At 35.3% G+C, this 23,984-nt stretch overlaps 1 protein-coding gene and 1 pseudogene across 1 annotated transcript; both read right to left on the bottom strand.

Annotated features, from left to right (window-relative positions):
- Nucleotides 1-11,563: 11,563 nt before the first annotated feature.
- Nucleotides 11,564-12,546, bottom strand: LOC127115908 (uncharacterized). Its single transcript, XM_051047325.1, has 2 exons — nucleotides 12,116-12,546; nucleotides 11,564-12,021 (listed from the first exon to the last, which is right to left on the bottom strand). The coding sequence occupies exons 1-2, from the start codon at nucleotides 12,468-12,470 to the stop codon at nucleotides 11,675-11,677; spliced, it is 702 nt and encodes a 233-aa protein (XP_050903282.1). The 5' UTR covers nucleotides 12,471-12,546; the 3' UTR covers nucleotides 11,564-11,674.
- A 9,002-nt stretch (nucleotides 12,547-21,548) lies between these two features.
- Nucleotides 21,549-21,648, bottom strand: LOC127116708 (uncharacterized; annotated as a pseudogene).
- Nucleotides 21,649-23,984: the final 2,336 nt, after the last annotated feature.

The following is a 23,984-nucleotide window of genomic DNA, read 5'->3' as shown; positions in this document are numbered from 1 at the left end:
ATATTTACTTTTATACTCACAAGTAAATTTAGGATGATTTAGTATAGATTATAAAAAAAATAGTAATATTCAGTAATATCAAATATTTGTATTTTTTAAAAAAATGGAGCATATTTTGTGATTGTTATAATGATAATTAAACTTTTTAAAAAGATAATAACTGATTCCCCCCCTAAAAGAAACTACTCAATTAACTTTTCATTTGAAACAACTTTAATATATTTTCTTTCAAATTTTCAAGTTATTAAAACCAATAATAAGCCCAACCATTGCCGTTCAATATCTACGCAATAATTATTGAAAAACTCCTTCAATAAGTTTACTCTTTGCATAACTATTTATATAAAATACACTTCTTTTTTTTGTTATAAATTATTTAAAAAATTAATTATTTTATTTTATTTAAACATTCTACTTTGAAAATATATTTTGTTCAAAATTAAATTAAATATAAATTATATTTAATTTTCTTTTTCTTTCAATTTTTTTATAAACAACTAATTTAAATTATTTTTACTTCTTTCTATAAAACACATTTAAAAAGCACACAAATTTAATTTTTTTATTAAATATAAAAATATTGACTTTTATTTATAAATAGTTAGAAAGAGAATATTTGTTTAATAAGTGTGTATTAAATAAATCCCCAAAAAATATGTTAAATTTTTAATAAATGAATCAAATCTTTTAAATTTAACTTTCGCGGCAAGCAATCCTCTCTATATAGAGTGCGCTACTCCAACCCTAAAGCATTTTGTTGGAAATCCAACACAATCTATGGAGAATTTCGATCAATCTTGATAAACAAGATTGTTATCACCCATACAATAATAATGAAAAAAGAGAAGAATAATTGAGAAAGAAAATAAAGAACGATGAAGGAGAGGAAGAATATTCTGCAGAGTAAACTCTCTGTCCACAACCTGTGAAAAACTTCTTATTCACTTTGTAACCGCAAAATCCTGTGAATACAATGTTATGAATACAACATTCTCTATATTACAAGAATAAGGGTTACTCCTTCTATTTATAGATTTAGGTTAGCTTGCACCCCAAACCAAAACCTAAAATTATAAAAGCCCAAAATAGTTAACACTACTAAAATTAGGCCTAAGTCGAAATCATGTGTGAGGCAACATGCTTCGACACTTCGACACAATAATACAACTCAACATTAGGTGATTCGACACTTCCTTGCTTTTGTCGAGCAACTTGCTTCGACATAAGGAATTACAATTCAACGCACCACCTAATTCATTGTGTCTAAGCTATCTACATTCATCATAGCTCTTAGTCTTATGAACACTTCAACCTGCACTCTCGTCGTCATGATGTCTGCAATCTGATTCTCAGTTCTGCAGTGTTCCATATACATCTTCCCATCTGCTACCTGCTCTCGAAGATAATGGAACCTCATCTCGATGTTCTTGCTTCGACCACGTGCTATGAGATTCTTTGCCAGATTGATAGCTGACATGCTGTCGATCTTCATGGTAAATGCTCCATGAATATTCGTTGTTATCTCTTCGACCAGATTCAACATCCACGTTACTTGACATGCACAAAGAGAAGCATCTATGTATTCTGCTTCGCACGACGATAATGCTACTACTGGCTCTTTTCTCGAACTCCAAGCAACTGGTGCTCAAACTTCGTCGAAGTCGATTCCTTCTTTCTAAAAAAATCCTTTCGCCACAAGTCTCGCCTTGTGTCAAGTCACTTCTCCTTTGGGTTCAACTTCACTTTGTATACCCATTTCACATCGATTGCCTTCTTGTCTAGGGGCAATTCGATAAGTGACCAAGTGTTGTTGACTTCGATTGACTCCAGTTCTTCGTCCATTGCTTTCACCCACTTCGAATATTTCAATGCCTTAGCTGCATTAACTGGTTCGACATCTACGTATAAAGCATAATGTACCAGCTCACCTTTTTTATTGATCTCCTCATCTGATATAATCACACATTCTTGCAACCTTGCAGGCATGTGTCTTGTTCTTTGAGGTCTACCTAGGCCTGCTTCACCTCTGACTTCTTGTTGAACTTCTCTTTCGACTTCACTAGTTGGTTCATCACATACGATTCTCACTGATTCCTTTTTAACATTCTCAGTCCAATCCCATTCCTTAAGCTCACCTATGATCACGTCCCTGCTGATCACCACTTGCTTGTTCACTGGGTCGAACAACTTTTATCCTCCAATCGAATGATATCTTATCAGGATCATTTGACTCGACTTGTCATCAAGTTTTCTTCTCAACTGATTTGGCACATGTCTATGTTCTATAGATCCAAACACCTTCAGATTACTCAAGCTAGGCTTGACACCAGACCGACATTCTTCTGGCATGATTCCTTCTAGCTTCTTTGTTGGACATCTATTATGGATATATGTTGCAGTCAACACAACTTCTTCCCATAACTCTTTGGATAAATGCTTGCCTTTCAACATACTTCTAACCATATCCATGATGGTTCTATTCTTCCTTTCTGCGACTTCATTCTACTGTGGAGTGTAGGGTGGCACCGCCTCATGCACAATCCCTTCTTTCACACATAATGCGTCGAAGTCTCTCGACACATATTCTCCACCACTGTCAGTCCTTAAAATCTTGATCTTTCGATTGCTCTGTCTTTCGACCTTAGATTTAAACTTGGAAAATACCTCGATCACTTTATTTTTCTTCTTGATCAGGTTCGACCACAGTTTTCGACTGAAATCATCTATGAATGTAACAAAGTATTTTTTACCTCCAACCGAATCCAACTGGAGAGGACCACATACATCAGAGTATATGACTTTAAGAATTGCCTTCGACCTGCTTCCTGCATCCTTACTGAAGTTGTTCTTATGCTGCTTTGCCTGCACACATTCTTCATACACCTTGTTTGGAATGTCGATTTCTGGTAATCCTGAAACCATATTTCTTCTCTTCAAATCTTTGATGTCTTTGAAATTGATATGGCTAAGTCTATAATGCCATATCCATTCATCTCTTCTGGATGATGTTGCAAGGCACTTATGCTCCATCACATTAAGCTCAATCTTGAAGATTCTATTATGAGACATTAGAGCCTTCAAGATCAACCTTCCGTTTGAGTCGAAAACTCTCATCATCTTGTCTTTGATCGACACCTTGTAGTTCTTTTCGATTAAATGCCCTATACTAAGCAAATTGCTCTTCATGCCTGATATGTACAACACATTTGAAATTACTGACCTCTTGCCATCTTTCCTCATAATCAAAACAACACCAACACCTTCAACTGCTAGAGTGTTGTTATTTGCAAATTTCACCATGCTCTTCATTATGGGATTTATGTTGACAAACCAATCTTTCCTTCCAAACATGTGTGATGAGCATCCTGAGTCCAAGTACCACTGGTCCTTGAATCTCTCTTAATCTCTTGTTGTAACCATCAAGAATGTCTCTTCTTCTTCATGTTTCGCCAGCTTTGCATAAGTTTCTTGATTCTTCTACTTTTCTGGACAATCACTAGAATAATGACTATACTTCTGACAATTGTAACACTGAGTGTGACTCTTGTCTGGATTTTGACCACCATCTCTTCCTCTACCTGCAACACCACCTTTTTGGTTGCCTTGGTTCTAAGGTTTTCTTTGATTCGACCAATCAAATTATTGTAGCCTCCTTTGCCTTTGTTGCCATTCCAGCTTCCTTTGCCTTTCCTTTCTTTTCCTGATTGCGCATGCAAAGCCATATCACTTTTAGACTTTCCTGCAGTTCTTTCAACCATTCTTTGTTCATGAGATTCAAGCGTCCCTTGAAGCTCTTCCTTTGTCAGTTTTGACAAATCTTTCATCTCTTCTATGGCTACTACCACATGGTCGAACTTTGGAGTCAACGACCTCAAGATCTTTCTAACAACAGATCTTGATGTCAATACTTCTCTACATACCTTGATTTGATTCACCAGTTTCGTAACATTGGTGAAGAAATCAGTTATGCTTTCATTGTCTTCCATCTGAAGCAATTCATACGTCCTTTTGTGAGTTTGTAACCTCACCTCTTTCACCTTATCCACGCCTTCAAATGACTTCTCCAGAATTTCCCATGCTTCTTTCCCTGACTCTACATCACTAACCTTTTCAAAGTTGTCTGCATCAACATATTGATGGATTATAAAGAGAGCTTTATAATCTTTCTTCTTCAATTCTTTATGTACAACCTTTTCTTGATCTGTCGCATTTTTTGCAAGCGTTGTTAGTCCTTCCTTTACAAGCTCCTAAAAATCTTGATAACATAACACAACTTTATCTGCTTGCACCAATTCTCATAATTGTTGTTCTTGAGAATCAAAAGATTTGCTGGGAAATGCCCGTTTGGATGATTCATTACCATTGTGATTTTCTTCCCACGAATCGTTTAAACCGGAGCTCTTGATACCAGATGTTGGAAATCCACCATAACCTATGGAGAATTTCAATCAATCTTGGTGAACAATATTGTTATCACCTACACAATAACAATGAGAAAAGAGAAGAACAATTGCGAAAAAAATAAAGAACGATAAAAGAGAAGAAGAATATTTTGCAGAGTTTCTCTCTGCCCACAACCTGTGGAAAAATTTCTTATTTGTAAAATTCTGTGAATACAATGTTATAAATACAACATTCTCTATATCACAAGAATAAGGGTTATTCTCTTTATTTATAGATTTATGTTAGCTTGCACCCCAAGTCAAAACCCAAACTATAAAAGTCCAAAATAATTAATAGTATTAAAATTAGGCCTAAGTCGAAATCCTATGTGAGACAACATGCTTCGACACACTAATACAACTCAACACTACGTGATTCGACACTTCTTTGCTTCTGTTGAGCAACCTGGTTCGACACGGAATTACAACACATTTAAAATTTAAGACATTCCTCTCGAAATCAATCATGGTGATGATTTCTCACAATCATTATCCTCCCGAAGAGGAATTTCTTCATAACCCTTTATGTCTCAAGTTATAGTGCCGATACCTCGTAGCTCTTTCAAATTCACCTTTCAAAAAGTGGTTTTTTATTTATGAAAGAGCACTAAAAGATCTTCTTGGAAGCTACAAGCTGTGGCACACATACCTCAACGAACGCCTCAAAATTGTTCACGGCCTCCCTATCACTCACTCATAGTTCGAAAGCCTCAATGACACCTTCAAACGTGCTCTGCTTACCATGCACAAGATGCTTTGTGTTTGGATAATGTATCTTCAAACACTGACGCATCAAAAATTTGTATCACGCACAAGAGAGTGTGATTCATTATAAGGTGGAAGCTGGAAATGGGGCGGATGAGAAGGAACACAAGGGTGATGATGAAAATATTCAATTGAGTGTGATTGGTTATGAGTTGGATGCTGAATACGAGGCGAATGAGGAGGAAGAGGAGGGTGATGATGAAGATATTCGTTTCAAATATGAAGACGGTAAGAACAAGAATATTTTAATGGATTTTGGTTGAACGACAAAGATGACATTGAATTGAGAATCAATAGGCTAACCTACCTGGTGGATAAGAGGCCTGAGTTATGTAATAGTGTAATTTTGCGTGAAAATTCGCATAATATGGAACAATGGCACATGAGGGTGAAGCTTTTTGAGGGTAATACCACTAAGAAGATACTCACTTATGCCGAGGCTGTGAGGACTGTCGATCCCATGAAGGTGGTGGGAAAACCTCATACATTATGGGTGGCCTTCGTAAATTTGTACGAATAACACAACGATCTTGCCAATGCTCGGATTATTTTTGGTACGACAGTGGATAATCTGGCTAGTGTCTGGTGTCTTGTGTAAGTGGGCTGAGTTAAAGTTGAAACATAAGAATTTCAAAGGAGCACTTGAGCTTATGAGCCCGGGCTACTACAGAGCCATCAATCGAGGTTAAACTAAAAAGTGTTCTTTGTTCTACTTGTTCCCATTTAATTTTTCACAATCTTGTTGAACTGTAATTCCTTGTGTCGAAGCATGTTGCTCGATAGAACAAGGAAGTGTCGAATCACCTAGTGTGTTGGATTGTGTTAGTGTGTCGAAACATGTTGCTTGACACATGATTTCGTCTTAGGCCTATTTTAGTAGTGTTAGCTATTTTGGGCTTTTATAGTTTTGGGCTTTTATAGTTTTGGGCTTTGACTTGAGGTCCAAGTTAACCTAAATCTATAAATAAATGGAGTAACTCTTATTCTTGTAATGAAGTGAATAGAGTATTCATAACATTGTAATTCACAGTATTTTGTAGTTGCAAAGTGAATAAGAAGTTTTCCACAGTTTGTGGGCAGAGAGAAACTCTACAAAATTAAATTCTTCTTCTCCTTCATTGTTCTTTATTTTCTTTCTCAATTGTTCTTCTCTTGTTCATTGTTATTGAGTGGGTGATAAAATTCTTGTTCATCAAGATTAATTGAATTTCTTCATAGGTTGTGGTGGATTTCCAACATCTGGTATCAAGAGCTTTGGCTTAAACGATTCGTGGGAAGAAAATCATCATGGCAACGAATCATCCAAACAGGAATTTTCCAGCAAATCTCCCGATTCCCAAGAATAAAAATTATGAGAATTATTGCAAGCAGATAAAGGTTATGTTCTGTTATCAAGATCTTTGGGATCTTGTGAAGAAAGAAGTAGCAACACTTATAGAAGACACGACATATTAAGAAAAGGCTGCAAATAAAAAATTGAAGAAGAAAGATTATAAAGATCTCTTTATAATTCATCAATGTTTTGATGTAGATAACTTTGAAAAGGTTAGTGATGCAGAGTCAACGAAAGAAGCATGGGAAATTCTAGAGAAATTGTTTGGAGGCACAAAGAAGGTGAAAGAGGCGAGGTTACAAACTCACAAGAGGACGTATGAATTGCTTCAGATGTAAGACAATGAAAGCATAACCAATTTCTTTACCAAGGTTACGAAACTGGTGAATCAAATCAAGGTATGCGGAGAAGTGTTGACATCGAGATCTGTTGTTGGAAAGATCTTGCGATCGTTGGCTCCAAAGTTCGACCACGTGGTAGTAGCCATAAAAGAGTCGAAGGATTTGTCAAAACTGACAAAGGAAGAGTTTTAAGGGACGCTTGAATCTCATGAACAAATAATGGCTGAAAGAGCTGCAGGAAATTCGAAGAGTGATATGGCTTTGTAGGCGCAATCAACAAAAGAAAGGAAAGGCAAAGGAAGCTAGAATGGCAACAAAGGCCAGATGAGGCTACAATAATTCGACTGGTCGAAATCATCAAGAAAGAAACTGGTCGAGCCAGAGAAAACTCTAGAACTAAGGCAACCAAAGAGGTGGTGCTGCAGTTAGAGGAAAATGTGGTGGTCAAAAGCCATACAAGAGTCACATCCAGTGTTACAATTGTCAGAAGTATGGTCACTATTCTAGTGATTGTCCATAAAAGCTGAATAATCAAGAAACTTATGCAAAGCTAACGAAACATGAAGAAGAAGAGACGTTGCTGATGGTTACAACAAGAGAAGAAGAGAGATTCAAGGACCAGTGGTACTTGGACTCAGGATACTCATCACACATGTCTGGAAGGAAAGATTGGTTTGTCAACATAAAGCCCTCAATGAAGAACATGGTGAAATTTGCAAATGACAACAGTCTAGGAGATGAAGGTGTTGGTGATGTTCTGATTATGAGGAAAGATGGCAAGAAGTCAGTAATTTCAAATATGTTATACATACCAGACATGAACAGTAGTTTGCTCAGCATAAAACAATTAGTCGAAAAGAACTACAAGGTGTCGATCGAAGACAAGATGATGAGAGTTCTCGACTCAAATGGAAGATTGATCTTGAAGGCTCAAATGTCTCAAAACATAACCTTCAAGATTGAGCTAAATGTGATGGAGCATAAGTGCCTTACAACAACAGCCAACAGAGATGAATGGATATGACATTATAGACTTGGTCATCTCAATTTCAAAGACATCAGAGATTTGAAGAGGAGTAATATGGTTTCAGGATTACCAGAAATAGACATTCCAAATGAAGTGTGTGAAGAATGTGTGTAGGCGAAGCATTACAAGAACAACTTCAGTAAGGATGCATGAAGCAGGTCAAAGGCAATTATTGAAGTCATATACTCTGATGTATATGGTCCTTTCCAGGTGGATTCGATTGGAGGTAACAAATACTTTGTTACATTCATAGATGATTTCAGTAGAAAACCGTGGTCTTACCTGATCAAGAAGAAAGGTAAAGTGATCGAGGTATTTTCCAAGTTTAAATCTATGGTCGAAAGATAGTGCGGTCGAAAGATCAAGATTTTGAGGTTCGATGGGGGTGAAGAATATGTGTCGAAAGACTTCGACGCATTATGTGTGAAAGAAGGGATTGCACATGAGGTGATGCCACCCTACACTTCACAACAGAATGGAGTCGCAGAAAGGAAGAATAGAACCATCATGAATATGGTAAGAAGTATGTTGAAAGGCAAGCATCTACCCACATAATTATGTGTAGAAGCTTTGTCGACTGTGACATATATCCTGAACAGATATCTGTCGAAGAAGTTAGAAGGAATCAGGCTGAAAGAATGTTGGTCTTGTTTCAAGCCTAGCTTAAGTCATGTGAAGGTGTTTGGATCTATAACACATAGCCATTGTGCCAGATCAGTTGAGAAGAAAACTTGATGACAAGTCGAATCAGATGATCCTGATAGGATATCATTCGACTGGAGGATACAAGTTATTCGACCCAGTGAATAAGCAAGTGGTGATCAGCAGGGATGTGATCATAAATGAGCTTAAGGAATGGGATTGGACTGAGAATGTTAAGAAGGATTCAGTGAGAATCTTATGTGATGAACCAACTAGTGAAGTCGAAAGAGAAGTTCGACAAGAAGTCAGAGGTGAAGCAGGCCCAAGCAGACCTCAAAGAATAAGACACATGCCTGTAAGGTTGTAAGAATGTGTGAGTACATTATGCTTTCTACGCAGATGTCGAACCAGTCAATGCAGCTGAGGCATTGAAAGATTCGAAGTGGATGAAAGCAATGAGCGAAGAACTGAAGTCAATCGAAGTCAACAACACTTGGTCAGTTTTCGAATTGCCATAAGACAAAAAGATAATTTCTGTGAAATGGGTATACAAGGGGAAGTTGAATCTCAAAGGAGAAGTGACTCGACATAAGGCGAGACTTGTGGCGAAAGGATTTCTTCAGAAAGAAGGAATCGACTTCGATGAAGTTTTTGTACCTGTTGCTAGGATCGAAACAATCACGTTGGTTGTTGGTCTAGCAAACATGAACATCTGGAAGATGTGTCAGATGGATGTGAAATTTGCATTCCTGAATGACCCTTAAGAAGAAGAAGTTTATGTTGCACAACTAGCTGGGTTTTTGAAACATGGCGAAGAAAGAAAAGTGTACAGGCTGCATAAAGTCCTGTACGAACTTAAATAAGCTCCAAGAGCTTAGAACAAGAAGATAGATGACTTTCTAAGGGAGAAAGAATTTATGGAGTGAAAATCTGAACATGGAGTATATGTAAGAAAAAGTAAGAGTGAATTTCTTATACTATGTCTCTATGTCGATGACTTGTTGATAACAGGTCGCTGCAAGAAGAAGATCGAAGACTTTAAAGGTGATCTCAATAAGGAATTTGAAATGTCAGATTTTGGTGATATCTCATACTTCCTTGAAATCGAATTCTACAAGAGTGGTAGAGGTTTAATGATGCATCAAAGAAGGTATGCAAGCGAAATACTCAAGAGATTTGATATGCAAGATTGCAACCCAACTTCGACTACAGTTGAACTCAGATTACAACTCTCGAAAGATTCATATGAAGATGATGTCGACCAAACCCAATATAGAAGACTTATTGGGTCACTTCGATACCTTTGTCACACAAGGCCTGACTTAGCATACAGTGTAGGTATGGTGAGTAGATTCATGTAGAAGTCAAAGGTATCACATCTAGCAGCGGCGAAGAGGATACTAAGGTATCTGAAATGATCTCTCGACTATGACATTTTGTTTTCTGCAGGTGATGAAGGAAAAGAATGCAAATTAGTGAGATACACCGACTCAAGTTGGTGTAGTGATGCTGAGGATCAAAAATTCACATTTGGCTATGTGTTTATGATAGGTGGTACATCAATTGCTTTGAGTTCGAGAAAGGAACAGGTAGTGACATTATCGTCGTGCGAAGCAGAATACATAGTTGTTTCCCTTTGTGCATGTCAAGTAATGTGGATGGTGAATCTGATCGAAAAGCTAACATTGAAAAGTCATAGAGTAATTACCATGAAAATCGATAACTTGTCAACTATCAATCTGGAGAAGAATACGATAGCACATGGTCGAAGCAAGCACATCGAAATAAGATTCCATTATCTTCGTGAGCAGGTAGCCGATGTGAAGATGAATGTGGAACACTGAAGTATTAGCTATTTTGGACTTTTATAGTTTTGGGATTTGACTTGAGGTCCAAGTTAACTTAAATCTATAAATAAATGGAATAACTCTTATTCTTGTAATGAAGTGAATAGAGTATTCATTGTAATTCACAGTATTTTGCGGTTGCAAAGTGAATAAGAAGTTTTCCATATTTTCTTCCCCTTCATCGTTCTTTATTTTCTTTCTCAATTGTTCTTCTCTTTTTCATTGTTATTGAGTGGATGATAACAATCTTATTCATCAAGATTGATTGAAATTCTCTATAAATTGTGGTGGATTTCCAATAAATCTGTTATACATTTTAGCTATCTTATTTTACTTTTGTGTTTGTAACTAATAATTGCATTTATATTCTGCTATTCTTTTAGTGGCGGCGGATGGGAATCAACCGGTTCAGATGAGACTTCATAAATCTTTGAGATTGTGATGATTTGGAGGAAAGTCCAGGTGATTCGGAGTCTACTCGGGCAGTTTATGAACGGATTTTGGATTTACAAATAGCCACACCACAAGTAATAATCAATTATGCATACTTTCTGGAGGTATGGAGCAACATTCCTATTTTAGTTCACTTTTGGATTTTACTTCTGCTAGTTTTGGCTCATTGACATATTGTCAATTGATTTTGATTTATACAGGAGAACAACTTCTTTGAAGATGCTTTTAAGGTTTATGAAAGAGGAGTGAAGATATTTAAGTACCCACATGCTAGAGATATTTGGGTTACATATCTGTCTAAATTTGTCAAGAGACATGGAAAGACAAAATTGGAGAGAGCGAGAGAGCTGTTTGAGAACGCGGTTGAAATGGTATGTACTTTTCAAACCAAACCATGAACAACACTTGTATAGAATGTAGAATAACCCGTCTATAGTAGTGGGAAACCGATGCAGCCTAACTGTGTGTCTTGATGAAGCCAAAGACAAACTTAAAGAGGCTGGGAACCCTGAGGATGAAATGACTGTTTTAGAAAGGCAATTAGCCCCTGACAGTGACAAAACAGAGAAAAGATTCTGTATTTTGTTTCTCCACAAAAAAATACATGCTGGAACTTTATCCACGTTTTCGTGGACCATAGAAAAAAACATATATACACTTTCACTATAATCCTCCCTTAACTTATATGCACAAGAAAATAATAATAATAATAATAATAATAATAAACAACGCCTATGTATAAATATGATGTAATCTTACTCTAAATCTACCACTATCAATAAATTTACACAATTCTTTTTCCTGACTTTTATTAAATAGGTAGGTTAACTTGCACCACGGTTAATCATGTTGTTGTAGTGATTCAATAATGATTCTTCTCTTTGCAATCTCATTTGGTGATTGAAGTTTCGTATGAACGTTTCTACTCGTTTATTCAACTCGTCTTGACTCAGCGACGGTTCTTTTCTCAGCCTCACAGTCTTGTTCAAGTTGAATTCGCTGACAGAATCTTCGGGTTGATGTGGGCCCGCGTCATAACGGTTTTGCCACGTGTCACACTTTTTCATGTGTCTACTTAACGGTATTGACCGTCCCTCCGTTATCGTCTTCCACGTGTTCTCCAACGTCTCGTGCCGTTTTTGCTTCGCAGCCACCTTCAAAGCTTTCCCACCTATAACAAAGTAAACGCCATGCACTTTATAAAAACGACAACACTTTTTTTATTCTTATTTTATAAAAGTTAAATTATAAGAAATTGTTGATACCTTCGGGGGTGGATTTAAGAGGTTTCCGGTGAATGAACCTCGAAGAAACGAGAGGTTTATCGACCGGTGGTAGATTATCCGGCGAGTTTATGATCTCCGGTAGCAAATTTCCGAGGTCGATTTCTTTCGTCACTTCTTCAACTGCTTGATCTTTGGATTGGTGGAACTTGGAAGAAGCGAGGATGGAGATGATGATGGCGTTAACGGTAAAGAAGAGGTATGGAGGAGTGAAGCAGAGAAGGAAGAAATTCCATAGGAGATGGAGGTTTGTGGTGGCTAGTGGAAGAGAGGATTTGAATCCCAAGGCAGTGAAAATAACGGCTATGAAAATGAGAAGAAATTTGAGAGATATCATTGTTGTTAATATTAAGTTTTTTTGAGTTTGAAGTTTGAAGAAGAGAGCACAGTGACGAAGGAGTAAGGTTGGAAATTGAATTTATAGAAAGAGAGTCAAGTGTAGAGACAAGAGTCTACATTTAATGTCAGCCATTGATTTGATACTTCTCACTTCTGTTACATGCTGAGGTGTGGTGATCGGTGACCAACTATGTTTTTTTTTTTATAGTTTAAAGTCATGCTAAAAAATCCCCTATAAATATTAAATTCAAAAGATAAAAATGAACAATTTCTAAACTTTCAAAAAGTCTAATATGCAATTTTTCAATACAATATTTTTATATTCATTATCTTAACAAAATATTTTAAGAAAAATCCTATTTTTATTTGTTTATTTAATTTTTTAATACTTTGATAAAAAAAAGTTTATTAACATTTAGTATTTGCTATTAAAATATATATCTTTTTCTCCATTTATACATTTATATATTTAAAGTTGAATAGTTCCAAAAAAGAGTACCGACCCAACGTATTTTGAGGCCTTAGACATGTATATAATTTTTAAAATTTAAATTTATTTTAAGTTTTTGTGTATATAATTTTTAGTTTGTATTTTAATTTATATATAATTTTTATCATTTGTTTTAATACTTTTTTGAAATATTTTAGAACTTATTTTAAACAAATTTTAAACAAAACTCACAAAACTATATTTTTAAAAATAGGAAATTATTAAGTATTTAAGAGAAATTACTTATAAAATGGAAAAGTGTGCTAAGTTTAATCAACATATATTAAAACATTTTTTAATTATATAATTTTGGATGTCTAATTGTTTAACATTTGAGACATATTTTAAAGACTCAAAATAATGAGGCCTAAGGCGATGACCTCACTCGCCTTGGGTTGAGTCGGCCATGCCAAGAAGAAGCTTAGGAGAGATCAAGATTTCGACTTAAAAAAGTAAAAGGCTTATCTCATCTTGGTTTATGGTCAATTTTGACATAAATATTTGTTGTTTTTAATTAATTTTTTATTTATTTTTAAGTTTGTATATATTTTTTGTGATTTTGTAGTGTTGTTTGGTGTGACATTTTTTTGTCTTAATTGCATATATATTTTCTTTCACTAATATGTATTTTGATTCAGATTAAATATTTATATTTGATTTAAAATATATTTATTCTCAAGTTATTTATTATGTACTAAAAGATCAAGATTGAAAATCTATAGAGAACTCGTGAAGCATTTGAATTAAATGTGATTGAAAGATATAATGGTAAGGAAGAAGAACAATTTTTTTTTTTTGCTAGATTCAAGAAGTATGAGATTGATCAGAAGAAATGAATATAGATATTTTATTCTTAAGTGTTTCATTACTCTTCTCTAGTAACTCAATATAATCCTTAAGGTTTAAGATACGCTTCTTAATATTATCATTTTCTTTAATTAACTTTGCACTTAATTTAAGTAGATGATTATATGATAAATTTGTTATCTCATGGTCATTTCTTCGTGAGATACCTTTAAGGAAACTTCATCTTCTTTGTTGGACGAAGGTTCTTCACGAGGTTGACTATTCGTTATTTGTAGAGGCTTTATTTTCCTTTCTTTTCTACAAGATTCTACTAGATGAAACTTCTTCTTCACATCCTCTTCTAAATGAAATTCCTTCATTCGTTTTTGAAACTTTAGAGGATTGTTCAACTATCGGGAATGTTCTTTCGAAGGAGATCACATAAGTTGTCTTGCTTTCATAGGAATTTGTTGATGAAGTTGTTAAAGATTCTTTTAGACTTGAGCTCATGTCTTTTATCTTTTAGTAGTTAAATTAACTGATTTATTTTCTCGATGATTTCCTCTTTTTTTTTTCTTTCTGAAATTCATAAACACTCTCATCTCTTGATTTAAGGATTCAATTAGATTTCTGATTCCAATTATTAATTGTCATATATTTATTAGTGACAAATGTTCTAACATTATTTCCAATATTTCTAAACTAAGAGAGGCATTTTAAAGAAAACATTCATCTTATTCTCCTCTTATGTTCATTTGCACTTGTTCGACACTTTGAGAAACCCTGTATATAATTTCAAGAGTATACCACATTTCCTTGACGGATTTACAATTATGAACATAAAAGAATTGATTATCATTTGACGAAATATCTAATAAGTTTTTTAAGGTAACAACTACATGAATCATTAGTTATAGTTTCTCACAATTCAAAATCAAAACTTTGAATGAAGATTTTAAATATAGCTTTCTATATTTCAAACTTATCACCATTAAATGGTGGAGGTGTATTTAGGAAAGATCTCTTGTTAAGAACGGTGTTGGAAGTTATCCTCTTCATAAGGCGATTAGTCTTTGAACATAAGTTAAACTCTAATACCACTTGTTGAACATGTAACTCCATACATAAGAGGGGAGAATTGTGCGGGTCTAAAAAATAATAATTTAAAACAAAATTATTTTCTAAAACATAGCTTAAAAACATTCTAAAAAAAATGTTTGGACATGCAGTGGAAAATTAGAGTAAAGAAAATATGAAGAAAGTAAAGAGACAAAGAAGGAGAGAACGACACTAAGAATTTACGGTCTAAAAGATGTGACCTAATCCTCTCCTACAAAATTTAATCTTGAGAATTTCTAATAATACTTATGAGCTTTTAGAAGGTTAAGCTAATGAACCCCATTATACAAGGAAACATAAAGTTTCAGGTTTACTTCAAATCAAACAGCGAACAATGAAATGAAGCGGTTAGTATTCACGCCAAACACGAACAAAGCTTCGAGCGGTTAGTCTCTAATACAAAGTTAGATTTTGTACGGACTTATGTCGAACCAAGGTGGAGTTTTGAACTGGGTATCCTCCGAATCAAATCGATGTTTTATACCGGGATAACCATGAACAAAACCGAAATCTTATACCAGGTTGATCTCGAACCAACTGAGAATTTACATCGTGCTGAGATCAAGAACCGATAAGAATATTTTTTACTAGTTATCTTCAAGAACTCATTAGGAGAGTTTTTTCTTAAGTGGCTGAACTCATGAACCAAACAGAGACTTAACACTAAATACCTAAACAAAGTTTGTAACAGTTTTACCTTCAAACCTAAACAAACACTTCCTAAGGAAGAAAAATCCGCTTAAGATGAAAAAGAAATCTTGGTGAATTTATAATATTATCCTTTACAGAACAACTTCTTCACTTAAACACAAGAATCTTTCTCAAAGCACTATGGTTAAATTTATGTGAGAGAAAAATAATAAGGAAGGTGAGATCTCACGTTTTTTTTCTAGATGTTGAAAAATGAAAGAGAATACCTCTATTTATAGGCCAAATATTGGTTCAAAAAAGGAAACAATTCATAGGAAAAATTAATTATCTAATCGATTACCTCTTTAATCTATTCGATTGGATGACATAAATAATTTATTGTTTGTGTCCATTTTGGAAGATTTAGATAGAGAGTCGTTACCATTTATTAAGACATTGTCACAATCGATTATATACTATCTTTTTCTTTATCTAATCGATTAGATACTTGGTCTAATCGATTAGACAGTTGAAAAACTTGTCTAATCAATCTAATAGATCCTAATTCACTTGGCTAGACTCTAAAACAATTTTAGGTGATTTTCTTTGAAAAATATAGCCTTGAAAAAGATATATAGTGAGCGTGTGATTTATCCAAACTAATTTATGAAAACATCCTTGTGTTTTACAACACATTGATCACTCGGACATAATCATGCAAGCTTTCACACTCATTCTCTTTCACACTTTGAAACTTCAAGCCTTTTTCCAGATACATCAATCACATAAGCACTTCACTTGATTCTTCTTAGAGATGAGGCTTGCGATGTCTTCAAGTCAAACACTATCATCAGAGAGTATCACAATGATCATAAACCCAAGCTCTACAGCTTTATTAAGAGAAAAAGCTTGATCAACTATCTTGTACATCTTTGACCTCTTACTTGTCTTTATGTGTTGTCACCAAAGTCATGTTACTTCTTCATGGGTTGTCATCATCTGAACCATGATGTTGATTGGTCTAGGCATGTCTTGCTTAACTTTGGTCACTTCCGGATTAAACCCACAAGCACATAGTTCCATAACACGTACTTATAATTACAACTCTTGAGAGCTATTGCAAAGTCTCGCGCGATCATCTTCTTCTTAGATTCTTTTCCCTTTTTTACGAATTTATTTTAGGAGACTCTTTAAGAAATTTTTGATGTTTGTCTCAAATACTAGTCCTTTGACCTATGTGTTGCTCGATTTTGCCATTAAAATGAGATAAAGTGGAAACTTTAAACTAGATTTTCAACAAATGGCGTCAAATGATCTGAAACATATCACCTTCTTTATGGAGTCTTGACAAGTGAAAGTTTAATGATGAATCCTAGTACAATCTTATGCTCCAGTTTGGTGGTAGGTGCATACCTGTAAATAATTTGACGTTTAAATCGGTGATGCACAAGGTTTTTAATTTTTTTATACCAAATATTAATATATATTTTACCTTTTACAGTGGGCCCTTAGTTGTAGCTATAAAATTTTCTTCAAAGCAGAGAACTGTCGATAAATCTAATGACCCTATTATCCAATGGCGCATGAGAGTTGGATGACATCTCTTTTTATACCTCTAGAACAAGTGTACCTTCAGAATTATTTCTTCCCTATTAGACTTGAAATACCTTGACTTTAGGAGGTTGGATATCCGCTAGATCAGAATAACTATCTACTAAATTTTGTCATCGCTAATCCTAAATGGTTTTGTTAAAACATTGTTTTCTATTTTTTAAAATCAATTTCTTTATATTAAATTATGAATTTCGTTTTTTTAATTTTACTTTGGGTTGATACTAAATTTGTGTCATTACTGTTACAGTATAATATTCAAATTATGAATTAATTATTGATTTATTATTATTTTAAATAGTTTGTTTATTAAACCCTTATAGCACATTTGAGCCCAACAAATTAGTGTGTTAGGGCTATAACATCTAAACTCGCATTTTATACATCCTTATTTTTTTTTGTCTACATATCTATTAAATTCATTACCAAAAGCTTTTTAACTATAAAAGTTTCATAATGTGGAGGTCAACCATTGCAAGTGCCTATGCATTACATCAACACGGTTGTGGGTTGCGAAGCTCATATAGTAGTTATAGCTATAATTAAAAATTCACATTCCAAATTTAAATATAAAAAAGTAAAGATAGCTATGATATGTCAAAGAAAGATTTAAGAACAATAAATAATCTATTCCGTCTAAACCATGCAAGTGATTCACTATATATAATATTTTTAGGACACCCTTCTTTCAAAGTATGGCGTAAAGCCTTAAACATTTGTGACCTAACAAAATTGGACATGTACGTGCACTATAATTAGAATGTAAAATAAAGTCAGTATATAGAATATTGACTTATAGTTAGGGAACATGGCTAGGACATGTGGATTTATTAGCTATGATTATAGGTTTGTTAAACATGGCACTCAACATCATATTCTTAGAGTAGCAACTTAGTCATGGATGGATATAGGGGACATGTGGACCATATTTGACATTAAAGGAAAGATAAAGAGGAAAAATAAAAGTTGAAAAGAGATCTTAATATGAATCTTTTTAGATATGAGAAAGAAAGGTGTACTACCAAAGTGTATGAATTCTCTTAATCCTAGAAAAGAGGATAAAGATAATGAAGTATTTTTTAAGGTTAATTGTGTGTAACATAACATCTATGAGAAAAGGACATTTTGACAATTTTCAAATTATTCTAATTTAGAAATGAATAAAAAAGAAATCTTTGTATTAATCAAAGAGAAATAAATTTAAATTATTGGTGTAGGTGAAGGTGGAAGAAGAGAGAGAAAAATGAGAACTGAAATAACACACTTTCACTACTCTTCAAAACGGTTATAGTAAATGGTTAGACACACCCATTATACACTGCACTATTTACATCTATATTTGTTTATATATACACAACAATAATGCCACATATGCAAAATGCTAACCTACACTAGCTAGATTAAGTTTAACAAAACTAATATTATTACTACTGAATATGAATTATTTCTAACACCATCGCTTAATTCATATTCAGCTAATCAAAACTAACAACACCAATTTAATCCCTCAAGTGGAGAAATTAATCAATCTAGATCGCTTTCTCAGAACATCTGTCAGCTACTTTTGGGTGCTACAATGCATAACTTCTAGCACTCCATTATGAATCCGACTCCTCAAAAAATGAAACTTAGTCTCAATATGTCTGCTTCTCCCATGCAACACTGGATTCTTGGTAAGATTGATTGTAGACTTGTTATCAATCATTAGCTTCAGAGCTTTGTTTATCTTAATCTTTAGATCCTGCAGTAAATTCAAAAGTCAAACAACTTGACATGCAGCCACATCACCTGCAATGTATTCAACTTCACAGGTTGACAAAGCAACAACTGGTGGCTTCTTGGAATACCAAAAAATAGGACCTCCCATATACTTAAACAAATATCTAGAAGTACTTCTTTTATCAACTCTGTCTTCACACCAATCATTGTCTGAGTAACACATCAGCTTTGAATTAGCCTTTTCACCAAAAGAGAACAAAAAATCATACTTCAGAATCCCCTTAATATATCTCAGAATCCTGACAGCAGCTTGGTAATGAGACCACTCTGGTTTATTGATAACATGAAATTATATCACATTTTAGGACTTAATTCAATTAGATTATATTATCATTTACTTTAATTTATCTCATTTTATCAGATATTATGCGGTATTTCCTTTCTATTTATGTCAGGTATCCATTTTGAAGCAAAAGTGAAAAAGGGAAGAAAAGGAGGTGTAAGAAGGAATAAAAAGGAAACAAATAACAAAGACCAAGCCCAGCCCAAAGAAAGCGCACGTTGTGCCTGTGACGGGCGTCACAAAGGTTGTGACGAGCGTCACACTAAGCACACTCCTGTGACGAGCGTCACACATGGTGTGACGGACGTCACACCTTTCCCCTATATTTTTGGCACTAGGAACGCAACTGACCACGTTGAAAGCTATTTCCACGCTTGACCCTCGGAACGAAAAGACCGCGTATACGGAAACCCTTGGAAAGCAGTTACACAAGTAGCAGTATAAATAGCAGCTAATTGGGAAAGCTCTCGGTTCGGAGATTTTCCACGCCTTTTGCCGTTTTCGCATTTTTTTCTTCTTCCAGCAGTTTAGGCTTATATTTTTATAGTATTACTTTGCAGAATTTTTATTGTTTTACCTTTTTGCAATTCTATTTTCTTTTCTAGCATTTAATTAATTCTTTTCGCACAATAGTTTCTACACCGGAAACTATTGTGCAACTTTTACCGGATCTAACCTTACGTTAGAATCTAGTTTTTATTTCCTTCGTTTTAATTTGTTGTTTAATTGAAGAATCCAAGAACAAATCCTACTGGCTTGTGGTAGAGTGTTCAAGACTATTGTTTAACGCATTCAGGTTCTTTAATTATTATTTAATGCTTTGTTTTATTACTTATTTATATTATCTGCCTGGGATGAGTCTGTTTATGCATGATATGTATTTTTGTTTGTTTAGCATGTCTGGCTAATTCGCCTAGATATCGGTATGTAAAGTAAGCGAAATAAGGGATCAAGACTAAGTCGGTCTAATCAAACTTAAAATTAAAATCAATCTTTTTACGGTCTCAATTTACAGGTTTAATAACAAGAATTTTTTACAAAAGTAAAAGACATAAAGAAGTTAAAATCAATAGAGCGAGAGTTTGAGGTTTTAACTGGACAGTGTAAATTAGGCATTAATTCTAGATCAGGGCGAGAGCAAGTTTTAGAGTTAATTAAATTCTGACCTTTTCCAAAAAGTATTCTTAAAGATTGAATGTGAGGACGAGAGTTAAGCATTCGGGTTTAATTGTATAACCTAAGTCAACAGAGCGAGAGTTTGAGATAAGGGTGTTTAAAACGGTCAGTGTTTTCTTAAAAAGAGTTTCTGCAACTTTATTGCTTTCAAAAAGTGGTTTTTGACTTAATTATGAGTGACAACTACATTAACATAAAGTCATGGTTTATTCAACAGAGCGAGAGTTTGAGATAAAACCTTTAATCAATAAAGTTAACTGAAACGATTTATTTTAAAACCAAGAAACCGACAAAGAATTGATTCCCTAATTACGACGAACTACATACCGATATCCGATTTATTAATATTTAATCTAGATCTTAGTTTAGTTTTTAGCTTCGCCCCCAAACAATCAACCATTATTCACCTTAGCTTTACGTAGTAACCTTAGATAACGGTATATCGATTCATAAGTCCCTGTGGGATCGATATCTTTTAAAACTACGCGATAGAACTGTGCACTTGCAGTTTGTACCCCAAATTCGACTCATAAAGTCGCGATCAAGTTTTTGGCGCCGTTGCCGGGGACTTTTATTTAATCGATATCGTAACTCTTCCGTTACGCTGTAGAGACTAAGGTTTCTTTTTCTTCTATTCTTTCTTTCGTTGATTTGTATGCCACGCACTCGCTCACAAGGCGAACCGCTCTATTTACGAATCAACGATATCGAACTATATCTCCGAGTCTTACGACGAATTCGGGAATATCGTGCTGCAAACAATCTCCCTCCTATAGAACTTCCTGATTTCAAAAACCTTTTTCCTTCGATAACCGAGATGGCAGAACCAGCTCGTGCTCTTAGAGATTACGCCGCTCCATCGCAAGATGAGCCACATTCAAGTATTGCTCCGCCCGCAATCGAAGCAAACAACTTCGAACTTAAACCTTCGCTGTTGCAGGCGGTGCAACAGAACCAATTATCTGGAAATCCTACCGAGGATCCAAACCTTCATTTATCCGTATTTGTCCAATACGCTGATACTGTTAAAGCTAATGGTGTCACTTCAGAGGCAATTCGACTTCGTCTTTTTCCTTTCTCATTAAGAGATAGCGCTAGAAGATGGCTTCAATCTCTCCCTTCCAACTCAGTCACCACATGGAACGAGTTGAAGAAAGTTTTTCTTGCCCGATACTTTCCGCCAAGCAAAACAGCTATGTTAAGAGCCCAGATAAACGGATTTAAACAGAAAGACAACGAGTCTCTTTTCGAAGCATGGGAAAGATATAAAGACATGATGAGACTTTGTCCACACCACGGTTTGGAAGACTGGTTAGTAATTCACACATTTTATAATGGTCTCTTATACAACACAAGGTTAACAATAGACGCCGCTGCAGGTGGTGCATTAATGAACAAACCTTATGCTGATGCTTACCAGCTTATCGAGAGCATGGCCCAAAACCACTATCAGTGGGGAACCGAACGAACAACGGTGGAAAAACCTCAAACGAAAACTGGCATGTACGAGATAAGTAACCTTGATCACGTTAACGCAAAAGTGGATGCTTTGGTCCAGAAAATTGAAAGTTTAAACGTATCACCTCCAGCCGCCGTGGTTGCTATAACTCAGAATTGCGAGGTCTATGGAATCCAAGGCCACACTCCTACGGACTGTCAACTCTTGACAGGAATCCAAGCAGAGCAAGTAAACTATGCTCAAGGAAGCCCCTATTCGAACACCTATAACTCAAATTGGAAGAACCATCCAAACTTTTCATATAAGAGCAATAACGCTTTGTACGCACCTGGACAGTCTCCAAATCAAGCCCCAGCTATACCTCCGGGATATCAGAAACCGAACCCATCCATGCCTAACAATAACGCCCCTAGGAAATCCAACTTGGAAATCATGATGGAAAACTTTATAGCTTCCCAACAACAAACCAATAAAGATTTCCTAAACCAGAATGTACACACTGGCGAACAACTTAAACAACTAGCAAGCAAAGTAGATGCCTTGGCTACCCATAACAAAATGCTGGAAACACAAATATCACAAGTAGCCCAACAACAAGCACCTACTGCTGCCCCAACTGGTACATTCCCTGGACAGCCCCAACCTAACCCGAGAAGCCACGCTCATGCAATTATATTAAGAAGTGGAACGGAAGTGGAAGGACCGTCTGATCCAAGGATAGAAAACCAAAACCCTAAGAAATCAACTGAGGAAAGTGAACCTAAGGAAAAGGAAGAGAGTAATAAGGAAACCCTAGAAAAGAAGGAACCTTATGTACCTCCACCACCTTACAAACCACCTATACCTTACCCTCAAAGGCTTGTTAAAACCAAAGATGCGGGCCAATTTAGAAAATTTGTTGATCTCCTTAAACAATTAAACGTTACAATTCCGTTCACCGAAGCTATTACGCAGATGCCCTCATATGCTAAATTCTTAAAAGAAATCCTTTCTAATAAGAGGAAACTTGAGGATAGCGAAACCGTTACACTCCCTGCCGAATGTAGCGCTATAATCCAAAACATGCCCCCTAAACTCAAGGATCCAGGTAGTTTCTCTATACCCTGTCACATAGGAAAATTTGTCATCGACAAAGCCTTATGCGATTTAGGAGCCGGAATTAGCGTTATGCCTCTATCCATATGTAAGAAACTGGAAATGGGAGAATTAAGACCAACCAAAATGTCTGTGCAACTAGCAGATCGTTCCATCAAATATCCTGTAGGAATCCTTGAAAACGTTCCCGTACGCATAGGTCAATTCTACATTCCCACTGATTTTACAATTATGGACATTAGAGAAGATGATATTACACCCATTATACTGGGAAGACCATTCTTGGCAACTGCCGGTGCAATCATAGACGTAAAACGAGGACGACTCACCTTCGAAGTAGGTGAAGAGAAAATTGAGTTCATTCTTTCCCAATTCTTGAAAGCACCTGCAATAGAAGATACATGTTACTTCATGGATATCATCGATGAATGCATAAAAGAAGCAGAGTTAGAAGAAGACAAATCATCTGATTGCCTTGTAGAAGACAGATCTAACCAATGTTTGGCAATAACACCGGATCCTACGCAATGTCTTAACAAACCAACCCCTGACCTGAAAACACTTCCCAAAAATCTGAGATATGAATTCCTAGACCTAGAACTTGAACGACCTGTGATAGTTAATGCAGACCTAGGAAGACTCGAAACAGAAAAACTCCTACATATCTTAAGGAAGTATCCAACCGCACTAGGGTACCACATCACCGATCTTAAAGGAATAAGTCCTTCTATTTGTATGCACCGCATCATGTTAGAAGAAGACTGTAAAACCTCTAGGGAACACCAGAGAAGACTAAATCCGATCCTGAGTGAGGTAGTAAAGAAGGAAATAACCAAGTTATTGGAAGCAGGTATTATATATCCTATATCTGATAGCAAATGGGTTAGTCCTGTGCACGTTGTACCAAAGAAAGGAGGCATAACCGTTATTGAAAACAAAAAAGGGGAAACTATAACTAAACGAATCGAATCAGGATGGAGAATGTGCATTGATTATAGGAAACTAAACAAAGCAACCCGAAAAGATCATTTCCCTTTACCATTCATTGACCAAATGTTAGAACGATTAGCAAAACATTCACATT

The sequence above is a fragment of the Lathyrus oleraceus genome, chromosome 1 (assembly GCF_024323335.1).
Source record: "Lathyrus oleraceus cultivar Zhongwan6 chromosome 1, CAAS_Psat_ZW6_1.0, whole genome shotgun sequence".
NCBI lineage: Eukaryota > Viridiplantae > Streptophyta > Magnoliopsida > Fabales > Fabaceae > Lathyrus > Lathyrus oleraceus.
The sequence above is the reverse complement of the archived record's forward strand: the minus strand, read 5'-3'. Positions and strand labels throughout refer to the sequence as shown.